This window comes from Aotus nancymaae, unplaced genomic scaffold, assembly GCF_030222135.1.
Source record: "Aotus nancymaae isolate 86718 unplaced genomic scaffold, 86718_ANA_hifiasm-v0.15.2.pri h1tg000040l, whole genome shotgun sequence".
NCBI lineage: Eukaryota > Metazoa > Chordata > Mammalia > Primates > Aotidae > Aotus > Aotus nancymaae.
This window is the reverse complement of record NW_026988454.1, coordinates 108517789-108529997: the sequence shown is the minus strand read 5'-3', so window position 1 is coordinate 108529997 and position 12209 is coordinate 108517789. Positions and strand designations below refer to the sequence as shown.

At 37.4% G+C, this 12209-nt stretch overlaps 1 protein-coding gene across 6 annotated transcripts in view; it reads left to right on the top strand.

The window, feature by feature from the left end:
* The first annotated feature begins 823 nt into the window (after nt 1-823).
* Nucleotides 824-12209, top strand: part of MLIP (muscular LMNA interacting protein) — a 270604-nt gene continuing 259218 nt past the window's right edge. For 3 of the 6 annotated variants that reach the window (XM_012441581.2, XM_012441586.2, XM_012441572.2), the window contains exon 1: nt 9141-9308. In XM_012441581.2, coding sequence (XP_012297004.2) covers nt 9246-9308 — 63 coding nt within the window. In that variant the 5' untranslated portion in view covers nt 9141-9245. Of the gene's footprint in view, nt 912-9140; nt 9309-12209 lie in introns of those variants that run through there. The other 3 variants (XM_012441573.3, XM_012441582.2, XM_012441574.2) reach the window with 3 other exon arrangements.

The following is a 12209-nucleotide window of genomic DNA, read 5'->3' as shown; positions in this document are numbered from 1 at the left end:
ATTGTGATATCGTCCTTCTTTTAAAATACACTATAGAAGGCAGGATGGGATGATTTACTGAGTGGGATGACAAAGCTAATCTGGGATGATATATTTTCCACAGATAATCAAATAAATGAGCAAAAATTTGTTTTTCAAATTCTGAGTCTTTTTCCCGGCCATGCTTTAAATGGGGTTTCCACGTGGGCCAGAGCCCAAAGTCGGATCCTTTTGCACAGGGGGTAGACATGGAAGTAGTGGGCTTTGGGGTAACATGGACTCACTTCTGTTGAGAGTAATTAGTGAGGAAAATTTGTGGGAACTGAGGAAGGTTCATCAGAAGTCTGCCCTCTCTGGACATTTCTTGATGGCTGGGAAGCAGGGCAACTGTCCTACCTGACTGTGGAGTTTGTTCAGCCTTATCTTGGACATCTATTGCACAATTCCGACTCTCCTTCTCTGGAGTAATTGACATTTCATTTCAGAAGGACTTTCAATTCTGTTTAAAAAATCCTGTCAACATAAATAGAAGAGAAATTCAATTTTCAGTAACATTTTCCTCCGCTACCACTTATGTCCTTAGGGAAGCTTAAAGAATTTTCATCAGTACAATAAAAATTAGTTGGATATGTTGCAAAACTTTTCAACACACTTGACTCAAAATTACTACTATTGCTAAGACATTCTTATAAAGAAATCTTTTTGGGGAACTTAGCAACTACTGTTTTTGTGAAGTGGTCCCAGTGGGAATGAGGTTTATGCCTAACCCGTTTTTTAAAATTTGGTTTCTGCCTCTTGTTCCTGGTATCCAGTATTAGTTACAGAGTAAACAGTATTTTCCGAAGACTGACAGGGTCAGCTGTTCTGGAATGTGGTCGTTGACCTCCCTGATGGATTACTGTCCTGCAGGCTGCTTCCAAGTCAGTAGAAAGGTAAGCATTCTTTCTGTATAAGTGCAGATTGCTTTGGAACATGTTACAATTTCAACTGATAAAACTGAAAGTATATTCTGGGCACAGTATCTCAAAGGGCACAGAGCTGTTACTTTGGGGGCAAAGTGATTTGTCGTGTCCACACAACCATGATAGTTAAGCTGCTGGGTTTAGGGGAGGGGTGAGCTAGGTGTTGAATCTGGTTGTGTTGATTAAGTCATAAAGACCCACGAAAACGTAAATCCAGAACTCCTTTCCAAAGTTAGAAACACACGTTATAATTCTGTTTCTGAGTCCTTTTTCTTAAAATCTTTTCGGTTTATCTTGGCTTGTTGTCTTTGCTCCTGAAATAGCAATTTTTTTTTTTTTTTTTGTGTGTGTGTGTGTGTGTGAGAGAGAGAGAGAGAGAGACAGACAGACAGACAGACAGACAGACAGAAAGTGGCTACAGGAACTAGTAGAAAGTGTATCCACTGTTGAAAGGGCCTAGAAATATATTGATTGCAAATGCAAGAGCAAAACCTGTTCAACCAAGTACCTCTGTGGATGTAACCGTGAACAAAAGAAAATATATTGAAAGCCCCTTCAAAATTATACATGCTATAATACAGTAGTTGAGAAAATGGAACATGCTGGACTTGATTCTTAACTGATCTTAGCCATTTTGTGTTATAAACTCTGAAAGTTTGAATTTAGTTTTATATCACAATTACTGTTGTTATATAGAAATTATTGTCAATGTTAATCGTAGTGGTTTTTTTTTTAAACCTCACATTTTACTTTGGGTAAGTTTTCAATAAAGGAATTGCATGTTTTCAGATGCAAAAATTAAAACCACTTTTTAACATTTTTACGGTTCTCACTTGATTAAAATATTTTCTAATGCTTCAAAAAACACTCAATCTCAGAAATAATTTTAGAAAGAACATGTTTTCTCCCCTAAATGGCCTAAAATGTCTTTTTTACAGTCATTCAAAAAATATGGTCCAGAACCAAAATAAGGGGAAAACTAGTATCAGAAGAAGTTTAAAGAGTCATATTCTAGTAGAAATAGTTTATGTTTCATTGAAGAACAGTAATTACAAAGGTACATTTGTTAAGCTGTCATTACCATAATTATCATCTACTGATATTTTGGGGTTGGCTTTTTTTATCTGCTTGCCAGCTTCAACTTACAAACAATATTTGTTATATAGTGACAAATTCAACTTTAAGACATTTCTCTATAGACATTATCTTTTTACAAGCTGTGAGTACCCACCACAACTCTTAGAACTCACTACCACTTGCCTACAGGAGCCATAAGGGATGCCTTAAAATGGGTGGTGATGGGAGGTTAAAAGTCTTCCAGTAGAGGAGTTGACAGTTGCTCCTTGAGAGTTTGAAGCTGCCAAAGCTGATAAATAGATTCAGGTAGGGATGCTGAGACAATCAGAAAGAGCTGGGAACCATTCTCTCGCTTGCCTACTCCCCTCTGCCTTCCCAATGCTGTGACCACCAATTGGAATACAGCTTTCTAGAGACAAAGGCATAAAGTCTGAACTAAGAGCAACACCAACAGATCAGAAGTTAGATGTTTGAGATCAGTGCTCAGTGCTGGGTCTGAGCTACAGTTGCATTAACCTCCTGGGTACCTGAAGCACGTGCTGAGTTTAGTATCCTGGTCCATCACTAAATGAATGTGGAAGTTACAAGGGCTTCTGAATTGACCATGGCAGGAATAACTGATTCACATTCTGGATGTGCTATGTGGCATGATAAGAAATCCATTTAAAAGCACCAATTGTCCCAGAAAAGGATCCCTGTTTTAGTAAAAAGATTTTTATCCTTGGAGCATATAATGGGGAAGATCCTGGGTTGTCTATACCATGTTTAGCAGATTGTCATTCTTTCAAAAGACAACAGCATTTTTTTAAATTCATGCATCGTCTACCTTGTGTGGTTTCAGCAGTAGAGCATCTGTCTGTGTTTTTGTGTGTGTGTGTGTGTGTGGAGAAGGAAGTTTCTTAAATGGCAGGTGAGGGGAAATCACCACTATTAAAGTTAATTTACATTTGGCTCTCTGATCCAGTAGATGAACAAGCATTTTTAATTGCTGCAAGTTCCACTTTGCCCCAGTTTTTGAATGCAGGCACAGAGTCATCAGGCACTTATTCGGGAAGCATGTGTATTGAATGCAAAGGAATGAAGTGAGGTGGCAATATCTTGAACCAAATATTATCTGTCGGCGGTCATTTGTTTTAATTTTGAATGGAATTCTTGCTTGGCTACTGCAGTTTAAATTTTAATTTACTGTTTGGAGTGACCCTATGTGTTATATTCCTGAGAAAAGTAAATTTCCATCTTAAAAAGGAATTACAAATCTTCCTCTGTCGATTTTTTTAAAAAAATAGCCTTCTTAACGTATAATTTATATACTATAAAATTTATCCTTTTACACTGTATGTACACTTTAGTGATTTTTAGTGTATTTTCAAAGTTGTGAAAAATCATCATCAATATCTACTTTCATAACGTTTTCATCATCCAAAAGAGTAACTCTATTCCTGTTAGCAGTCACTTCCTGTTCTGCCTTCCCTCCAACCACTGGAAACCACAAATGATCTTTCTGATTCCATGAATTTGCCTATTCTGGACATTTTATGCAAATGAATCATATAGTATGTGGTCTTTTGTGACTGGCTTCTTTCACTTACTGTACTTTCAAGGTTCATCTATGTTCTTGCATGTATTAATACTGAATCCCTTTTTATTGCTGAATCATTTTCCCCATAGGGATATACCACATCTGTTTTACCATTCATATACTGATAGATACTTGTGTTTTTCCCACTTTTTGACAATTACAAATAATGCTGTCATTGAACATTTGGGTAGAAGTTTTGTGTGGACATATGTTGTCACTTCTCTTGTGTATATACCTAGCAGTGGAATTTCTGGGTGATGCTGTAATTAGATGCATAGCATTTTGAGGAATTGCCACACTGTTGTCTAAAGTGGCTGTGCCACTTTGTAATTTCGGGAGTAACATAAGAGGGTTTCAGTTGTCTCACATCCTTGCCAATGCTTCTTGTTGTTTGTGTTTTATTTTAGCCATCTTAATAGGTGTGAAGTGTTACCTCCTGGTTCTGCTTTGTACTCCCTAATCCCTATGATGTTGAACATCTTTTCATATGCTTGTTGGCCGTTTGTTTTCTTTGGAGAAATGTCTATTCAAATCCTTTGTCCATTTTTTAAACATTGGGTTATTTGTCTCTTTATTGTTGAGTTGCAAGAATTCTTTACATATCCTGGATACAAATCTTTTATCAGATAAATAACTTGCAAATATTTGCTCTTATTCTCTGTTTCAGTGGTCCCCAAACTTTTTGGTTTCCTGGAAGACAATTTTTCCACAGATGGGGCCAGGGTTGGGGGTGGTTTCTGGATGAAACTGTGCCACTTCAGATCATCAGGCGTTGGTGAGATTCTCCTAAGGAGCATGAAACCTGGATTCCTCACATGCGCAGTTCATAATAAGGTTCACGTTACTATGAGAATCTAATGCTGCTGCTGATCTGACAGGCTGGGGAGCTCCGGTGGTTATGCTGGATCAGCTGCCACACCTCCTGCTGTGCAGCCTGTTTCCTAAGAGGCCACAGACCAGTACTGGTTCATGGCCCAGGGGTTAGGGATCCCTGCTTTAATGTTTTTTGTCATACTTACCAGGGTTTGGATAGCATCTTTGAAGTCACATTTTTCCTACATAAATGTCATGTAGATGAGGGAAATAATGTCACACGCTTTTACTGAGAAACTGCTTAATGCCAGACATTCTGTTAAGTTCCTTACACACAAAATTTCCCACACTTAATTCTTGTAATAACACATGAGGTTGGTATCATCCCTCTATTTAGGGGCCAGGGAACTGAGACTCTGATAGGTGGGTAGTTTGCTCAAAAAGAGCCAACTAGAGAGTAGCAGAATCTGCAAACAAATTCAGTTGTCCCTGCTTCCTAAATCAATTTCTTTCTCCTTTAATAGTTATGTAAGATCTATATCTTGAACAATCAATATGGTATTTATTGTAGTATGATTTGTGTTGGATTAATATGTATTTTATTCCTGTTTCCTGCCAAAAGTCTTATAAATAATTATCTATTAAATGTCTCAAAGTCTCATTCATTGGATCAATTTTCTTCCTTGCCCTCCCTCTCATTCTCCTTCCCTTCTTTGCTTTTTTCTTTCCTTCCTTTTCCTCTTGCCCTCTGTTTTCACAGGTATTTATTTAGCCCATACTACATTGTACATGCCTGAATTATATGATAAAGCACAATTTCGTGCTTATCCTCTAGCAGGGGAGGTAAACTACAAAGAAGTCCATATGGATAAACTTAATATAATGTGACATAATTTAATACCAAAGATGAGAAAAGCTATGAAGAAGAAAACCGCAAGTGAGTGAACAGAGTCATGGGCTTGCTATTTGTGACAGGGAAGGTCTGGATGAAGTGCGAAGGGAGCTATGTGACTATCTGAGGGGAGAGTACACCAGGAAGACACCTAAGGGAGGAACGTGGCTGCTGGAAAGGAGACCAGAGTGGCTCGCCTCTTTTCTGTTTGACCAGCAAGTAGATGAGAGCTAGCTTTTGCCTGGCATAATTTCCTCCAAAGAAAGCTTCTGACAGGGCGCAGTGGCACACGCCTATAATCTCACCACTTTGGGAGGCTGAGGTGGGCGAATCACCTGAGGTGGGGAGTTCGAGACCAGGCTGACCAACATGGAGAAACCTGTCTCTACTAAAAATACAAAAAAATTAGCATGGCGTGGTGGCTCATGCCTGTAATCCCAGCTACTCAGGAGGCTGAGGCAGGAGAATCGCTTGAACCTGGGAGATGGAGGTGTGGTGAGCTGAGATCATGTCATTGCACTCCAGTCTGGGCAACAAGAGTGAAACTCCGTCTCAAAAAAAAGAAAGCTTTCGCACCTCAATCGTTTCTAAAATGTATTCGAATATTCAAACATATCTCTGAAAATGCGTGGAAGAGAAAGCATTCACCACACACGGTGCTATTTATCTGGTCTCCTGTTACACCTGTGATGAAGTGATTTGTTCAGAGGAGAAGCTAAAGTGCACAGTGACTGGAGAGGAGCTTAGGCTAGGGGACTTGATTGCTGCTTATGAGCTGCGTAACTGTGTCTTGCTTTTTCAACTCTGAAATGGGTATATTCATTTGATTTGGCTTCCTTACCAAATATCACAGACTGGATGGTTTAAACAACAGAGGTTTGTTTGTTTCCTCAAAGTTCTGGAGGATTGATGACTGAAATCAAAGTGTCATCACAGTTGGCTTCTTCCTTTTATAAATATTTGTAAATTTATTTTGCATTTAAATTTTTTTGCCACCTCTGACTTCTTTCTGAAGAATAGTTAGTACAGCAAATGTCATGATGCAGATGTGGACAGTTTGAAAAAAATTAACTGGGACCAACATTAACTGACAAAGAACAACTTTCACCTAAATCATCATAAAACATGTTTAAGTTAAAAAAAGTAAAAAGGAAAAAAGTTAAAAAAAGAGAAAAGTAAAAAGAAAAAAGAGAAAGCAAGGGGGGACAGCAGGTGCTTCAAGTTGGACAGGTTTAGCAACTAATTATTACCCTCACATGTATCTAATACATGCAATCCTGGCTAGAGTGTAACAAAGTGGAAACAGGAACACTGTAATCCCAAACTTCCACTGAAGCTCATTCTTTGTACACACCTGTGAAGCCCACCCTCATTCCTCTAGTGCTCCCAACTCAATTGGGCCTGGTGACCCAGGAGCATGTAGATCTTCTCTTTAATCCTATCTTTGTTGTAAGACTGGCATGTCTGGGTATCAGCTCGCTAAATCAGGCAGCTGAGGTCTGCCAGATTGTCAATAAAATCTAACAACTGGTGAAATCAGTGTGACAGAGGGGCTGTTGGGATCATTCTGTTCAGATAGTCTTCATTTATTTTACAAACACTGTCCATGCGTTCATTCACAGATTCATAGTCAGCATTAAGTTCTGTCTTCTGGCTTTTTGGTAGGCTCTGCCAGCAAGGTGGTGTGAGATCTCCCACCAAACTCTCCTCACGGCAGCTGCTGCTCACTCTGTGGCACCAGGGTAGGTTTCTTCTAAGGCTGCTCTCTTTGACTTGTAGATGGCCATCTTCTCAGTGAGTCTTCCCAGGGTCATCCCTCTGTGAGTGCGTGTGTTCTCATTTCTTCTTAGAAGAAACTACTCATGGATTAGGGCCCACCCTAATGACTCTATTTAACCTTAATTACCTCTTTAAAGAACCATTCTTTACATACAGTCACATTCTAGGGTATAGGGGGATGAGGATTTCAACATATGAATTTTGGGGGCACAAAGTTCAGCCCATAACAATGGGGAAGATAATAATATCTACCCTCTAGAGTGATTCTGAAAGTTAATTGAAATAGCATTTGGAAAGCCTGAAAGCAGTACCTAGCACATGCTGAGTGTGCTAAGGAACCGTGCGATATGAGGGTTATTCTACTACTGTCCAGTCACACCTTGATTGTGAGTTTGTTGAGGTTCCAAATCCAGGGAGTGTATCTTTTAATTATATTATTATTTTCAATTATTTTATTTAAAAAAAATCTACCTGCCCCTAGGATAATCTTTATCTACTATAGGCACTCAGCACATGTTTGTGGAACTAAAACTTTTCATGCCTTCCACATCTCTTCCAAATCACTATTATCTTCTCATCTGCCAACCAACTCTGCATCACACACACCATTCCTTTTCCTCCTAACTGGATCCTGGATTTAGTCTTCAGGCATTAAACTCGCATGCTGAGCACGAATTGAGTTTCCTTTTACAGCCACAGCACAATTCTTTTTTTTTTTTTTCCCTAGGGAGATTTAGGAAGTTCCGTCCACTTAAGATTTTAACAATTGCCTTGCTTTTGACACATAACAATCTTGCATGTTAATCAATCCTTAAGATTTCTGTTTTCCAACTTGGTAGGACAATAACGAGCATAAATAATTCCCTTTCTGGAGTTTAGATTTGAGTCAAAAGAGGAAGCCCCTTTTGCCCATGAATCTAATATAGTGTTTCTGAGTTTATCACCCTGAAGGATAGGTTTATTTCTGACTCTGTGTTTATTTCCTACTCAATGTTTCACTTCTCAAGTTTTCAACCCTTCCATCGTGATGCAGAATAAATTCTGGAGCAACCCTGCCTGACAACAGAGGATTGACTGCCATTGCTCGAAAGGGTAGAGCTTCACAACACACTTTCTAAAATGTTTTCTTATGAAGGAAAAGTTGATACAGAATTTGAGTTAAAGTAAACAAACAACCACCACCAAAAAACAGGTGTTAAAAGGATGTTTTTAACAGGCTGAGGGATTAAATCACCATAGAGATTAGTCTTAGTTTACTATGAAATCCGTTTATGTTCTTCTATGACCACCCATATATTTTGTTTTGCTGCAAAATATAGGGATAATTATTTACCATTAAGTTGCCCAATTAATTTTCTTTAAGGCTTGTAACATTTTCTAAAGAATTCTGAAAAAACTTGTTTCACTGAAAAAAAAATGAGTTTTATCTTCTATATCATAACTTTATTCCCTGTGAACAAGCCAGAATAATGAAGAACAAAATCTGTTTTTGTCAAGGAAAACACTTTTATTTCATGGTATTTTCAAACATCATTTTGTCAACTCTCCATGGAATAAAGTTGATAACCCCCCTTGAATGTATGTTTGCATGTCTTTAGAGTTTTAATTAGTTATACTTTTGCTCTTTCTCTTTAAGCAACGTTTTAAAAAATCTACAAAGTGATACATGAATATCTACACTACTAGGATGCAAATTGGAATTTGGAAGTGGTAGACCTGCTGATTTTTTTGCTATCTGACTATTACATTTGTTCTTTTTAACTGATTTATTAGGTGTATGTTCTAGAGTTATTTTATTCTGCTGCAACAGCTATTAATGAATTCTTTGATTGTGGCTTTTTGTCACGTGCATCTTTATTGGTTCAGGGAGCCTAACCTGTTGGAAGATTGTGCTGAAGAGTTTGCTTTTATATCTAGGGACATTTATCATTATCTAAGGCCAGCTGCCTGACTTCTCTTCAGTGCTCTGTTTATAGGGTTTGAACATCTATAAATGGAAACACTAGCTAACCAGAAATTATCGCTAGGGCTCTCTGATAGTGTCCTAGGCTCTCACAACTTGGAATGTCCTGCAATATCTAACATATAAGCAGGTCAAATCATTTTCTAGACAGAATCCGAACCTCTGTGTCTCTCAGTCTTTCTCTCCACATTCTCTTTCAATATGGAACTTGAAAATCATGAAAAAAGAAGCTTATTAAACAAGAATTTAGAGGAGAAACTGACGGTAAGACATGAGATTTAGCACACACAGATTTATAATGAAATTTACAGGGTGGTAGAGAAACTGTCACAGATAGGAAAAGTTGTACTAGCCAGCCTCTGTTTCCATGTTTTTCTGGTCAATAACTTCAAAATTAATGAGTTTCATGGGTTTTCCTGAAAACAATGTAATAAAGTTATATATAAAATGTCAGTACACAAATACTGGAAAATTTGATTTAGTTAAATGATAGGGTGGTTTACCTTCATTTTAAAAACTGGAATCCATTTATTTTGATATCTCCTTGTGATTGCCTGGAAGATTGTTTTATTGTGTATGTGAAGCTTAGCAAGTGTTCAAAGTCTAATTTTTCTCAGAGATACCAGAAATATGTGTCATGAAAAATAAGCATTATAGAATATTTTAATGTTTTATTAAGTTTAATGAACTTCTGGTAGGTATAAGGATAAAGTTTTGTTTTGCCATGGAAGTTATAAAAGTAATTTTGCCTTGATACTAAGCAATTAAATATCAATGACTAATAGTGGTCACTTATATTTGCTCAAATATAAAATATACTATAATTTTGAGTTGAATGTGCTGTCCATAGTTCATCTGATGAGCATAGGTAGCTAATTATGTTTGTAAATTTACTGTGGCTACAGAGTTAACATTAGAACAGGTCATAACTAACTTTAATATCAGCATAAATAACAGAAAGTAAGATTATATAGACTACAATAAGACCAAATTCGTGGGAATACATTGTTCTAGGTGTATGAAGTTGAGGTTTATGGACCATTCAAGATATTAAAAGAAGAAAAATGGACAAAAAGAACCATACTGGGTTGAACACACCCAAAGTGTATTAGAATCTCAAGGTCTTAAAGTAATATATTGGATAAAATATAACCTTTTCTTAAAAGAATCAGGTCATCATTTTCAGTACCCACTGTGGAGCTCTGCTCTAGTTGATTGTCCAAACATGTAGTGGCCACAGAGTATTTTGGTTTTTGACTGTTTGGAAAGGCCATGTGTCCTTCTAGAGCTAATCAGGGATTTTGAATCAGAAGAGGCATGGTGAAAATTCCTGCCCACAACTACCAAACATAAGACTATGGGTTTTGTGTCATTTTTCCAAGTCTCAGTTAATTCATGTGTAAGATAGGGAACAGTAATAACTAATCTGAAGGCTTTGTGAAGAATAAAAACTGTAATGTATATGAGATCCCTAGCCAAAGCCTATTTTTAAACTGTTTTTGGCCTGACTCACTTAAAAAGCACAGGACCAAAATTTTTAATGTAGAAAGAGAAAAGTTAAAAGGCATTTAAAAGTAAAAGGAAAACCCAGATATGGTAAGCATTAAGGGTTAGTGGTCATAAAACCTTTATGGAACCAGATAGGGAGTAAGTAAATACATGAATAAATAGTTGCTATGAATTAGTGTGAAATTTGACCCTGAGCTTCCTGGCAGTCGTTTGCAGGAAGTTTTGCAAGTAAACATAGCGGACACGGGGCAAGTGCACAAAGTGAAGACGGAGGATTCTTCTTATTTGAAGTAATTCAATGTATTAGCATTTCACTTTCTGGAAAGTCAGACATTGTGCACACCTGACTTTACCTTGAATACAGCTATAAATCTAGAAGTGAGCAAAAACCTTTCCTTAGAGGAAGTAGCTTTCCTCATGAACATTACTCTGTAGCAGAGGCCTAGGGCTAGCCTCAGATTGACTTCCAAAAATTTGGGGAAAATATGGTGGCACATCAGAGGCATAAGAACATTCACCTGCGCTGAGAAGAGAGGCTGTTCTGGGGATGGGGGAACACATGAAAGCCCAGTATCTGGGGTAATTAAGTGTACAAGCAAATGGAGCTAAGGAACCTGGCACCTTTCAGATACAGGAGTTCTGATGACACTGTTATCAAGAAAAGCTTCGCTTATGCTCAGTATTTTCTATTTAAGAGTTGGAAAATCTATATCTTTGAGAGTTTCCAGAAAAAGTTATTTTAGTTGAACTTTTTGTTTGTTTATGTGAATAAATATCCCAAACTTCAATTCATCTAACATTATGTTTCATGTTAACACAGTATTACAATGTAACACAGTATTACTGGCTAGGTTGCTGAAGACAGTTGAAAAATGTATTTTTGTGGAGTTCACTATTTTCTGAAAATTATTCAATTTATTTATTATAAATAGTAAAGTTCATAAAAGTCTGGTTTTTAAAAGAAGAAAATATTTTTCCAATAAAATAGTTAAATATGGGTACATTATAATATTGTATTACGCATTTGTTTAAAATTAAAGCTGTATTTTTCATAAAGATCTTTATTATGAACAGTGTTAAAGTGTGTGTCACACACAATATTTATTATTGGTTTTATTTGAAAAAATTTCTAAGATAAGATCTATAGTAAATAAGTAAGAAAGTCAACAGTCTACAGCATTTTAAAATTCATCAGTTTATTCCACACAAAGATAAAAGAAGACAAAATAAGAAAAAGGCAAGACAAAAGTAAAACAAGATTCTTTGCTGCGTATCTTTTTTTTTTTTTTTTTTTTTTTTTTTTGAGACGGAGTTTCGCTCATTACCCAGGCTGGAGTGCAATGGCGCGATCTCGGCTCACCGCAACCTCCGCCTCCTGGGTTCAGGCAATTCTCCCGCCTCAGCCTCCTGAGTAGCTGGGACTACAGGCACGCACCACTGTGCCCAGCTAATTTTTTGTACCTTTAGTAGAGACGGGGCTTCACCATGTTGACCAGGATGGTCTCGATCTCTTGACCTCGTGATCCACCCGCCTCGGCCTCCCAAAGTGCTGGGATTACAGGCTTGAGCCACCGCACCCTGCGCTGCGTATCTAATATAAATCTTGTCTTACCCTGGGTGAGTGAATTGCTGCTTTTAAGTATTGATTTTTGCCCT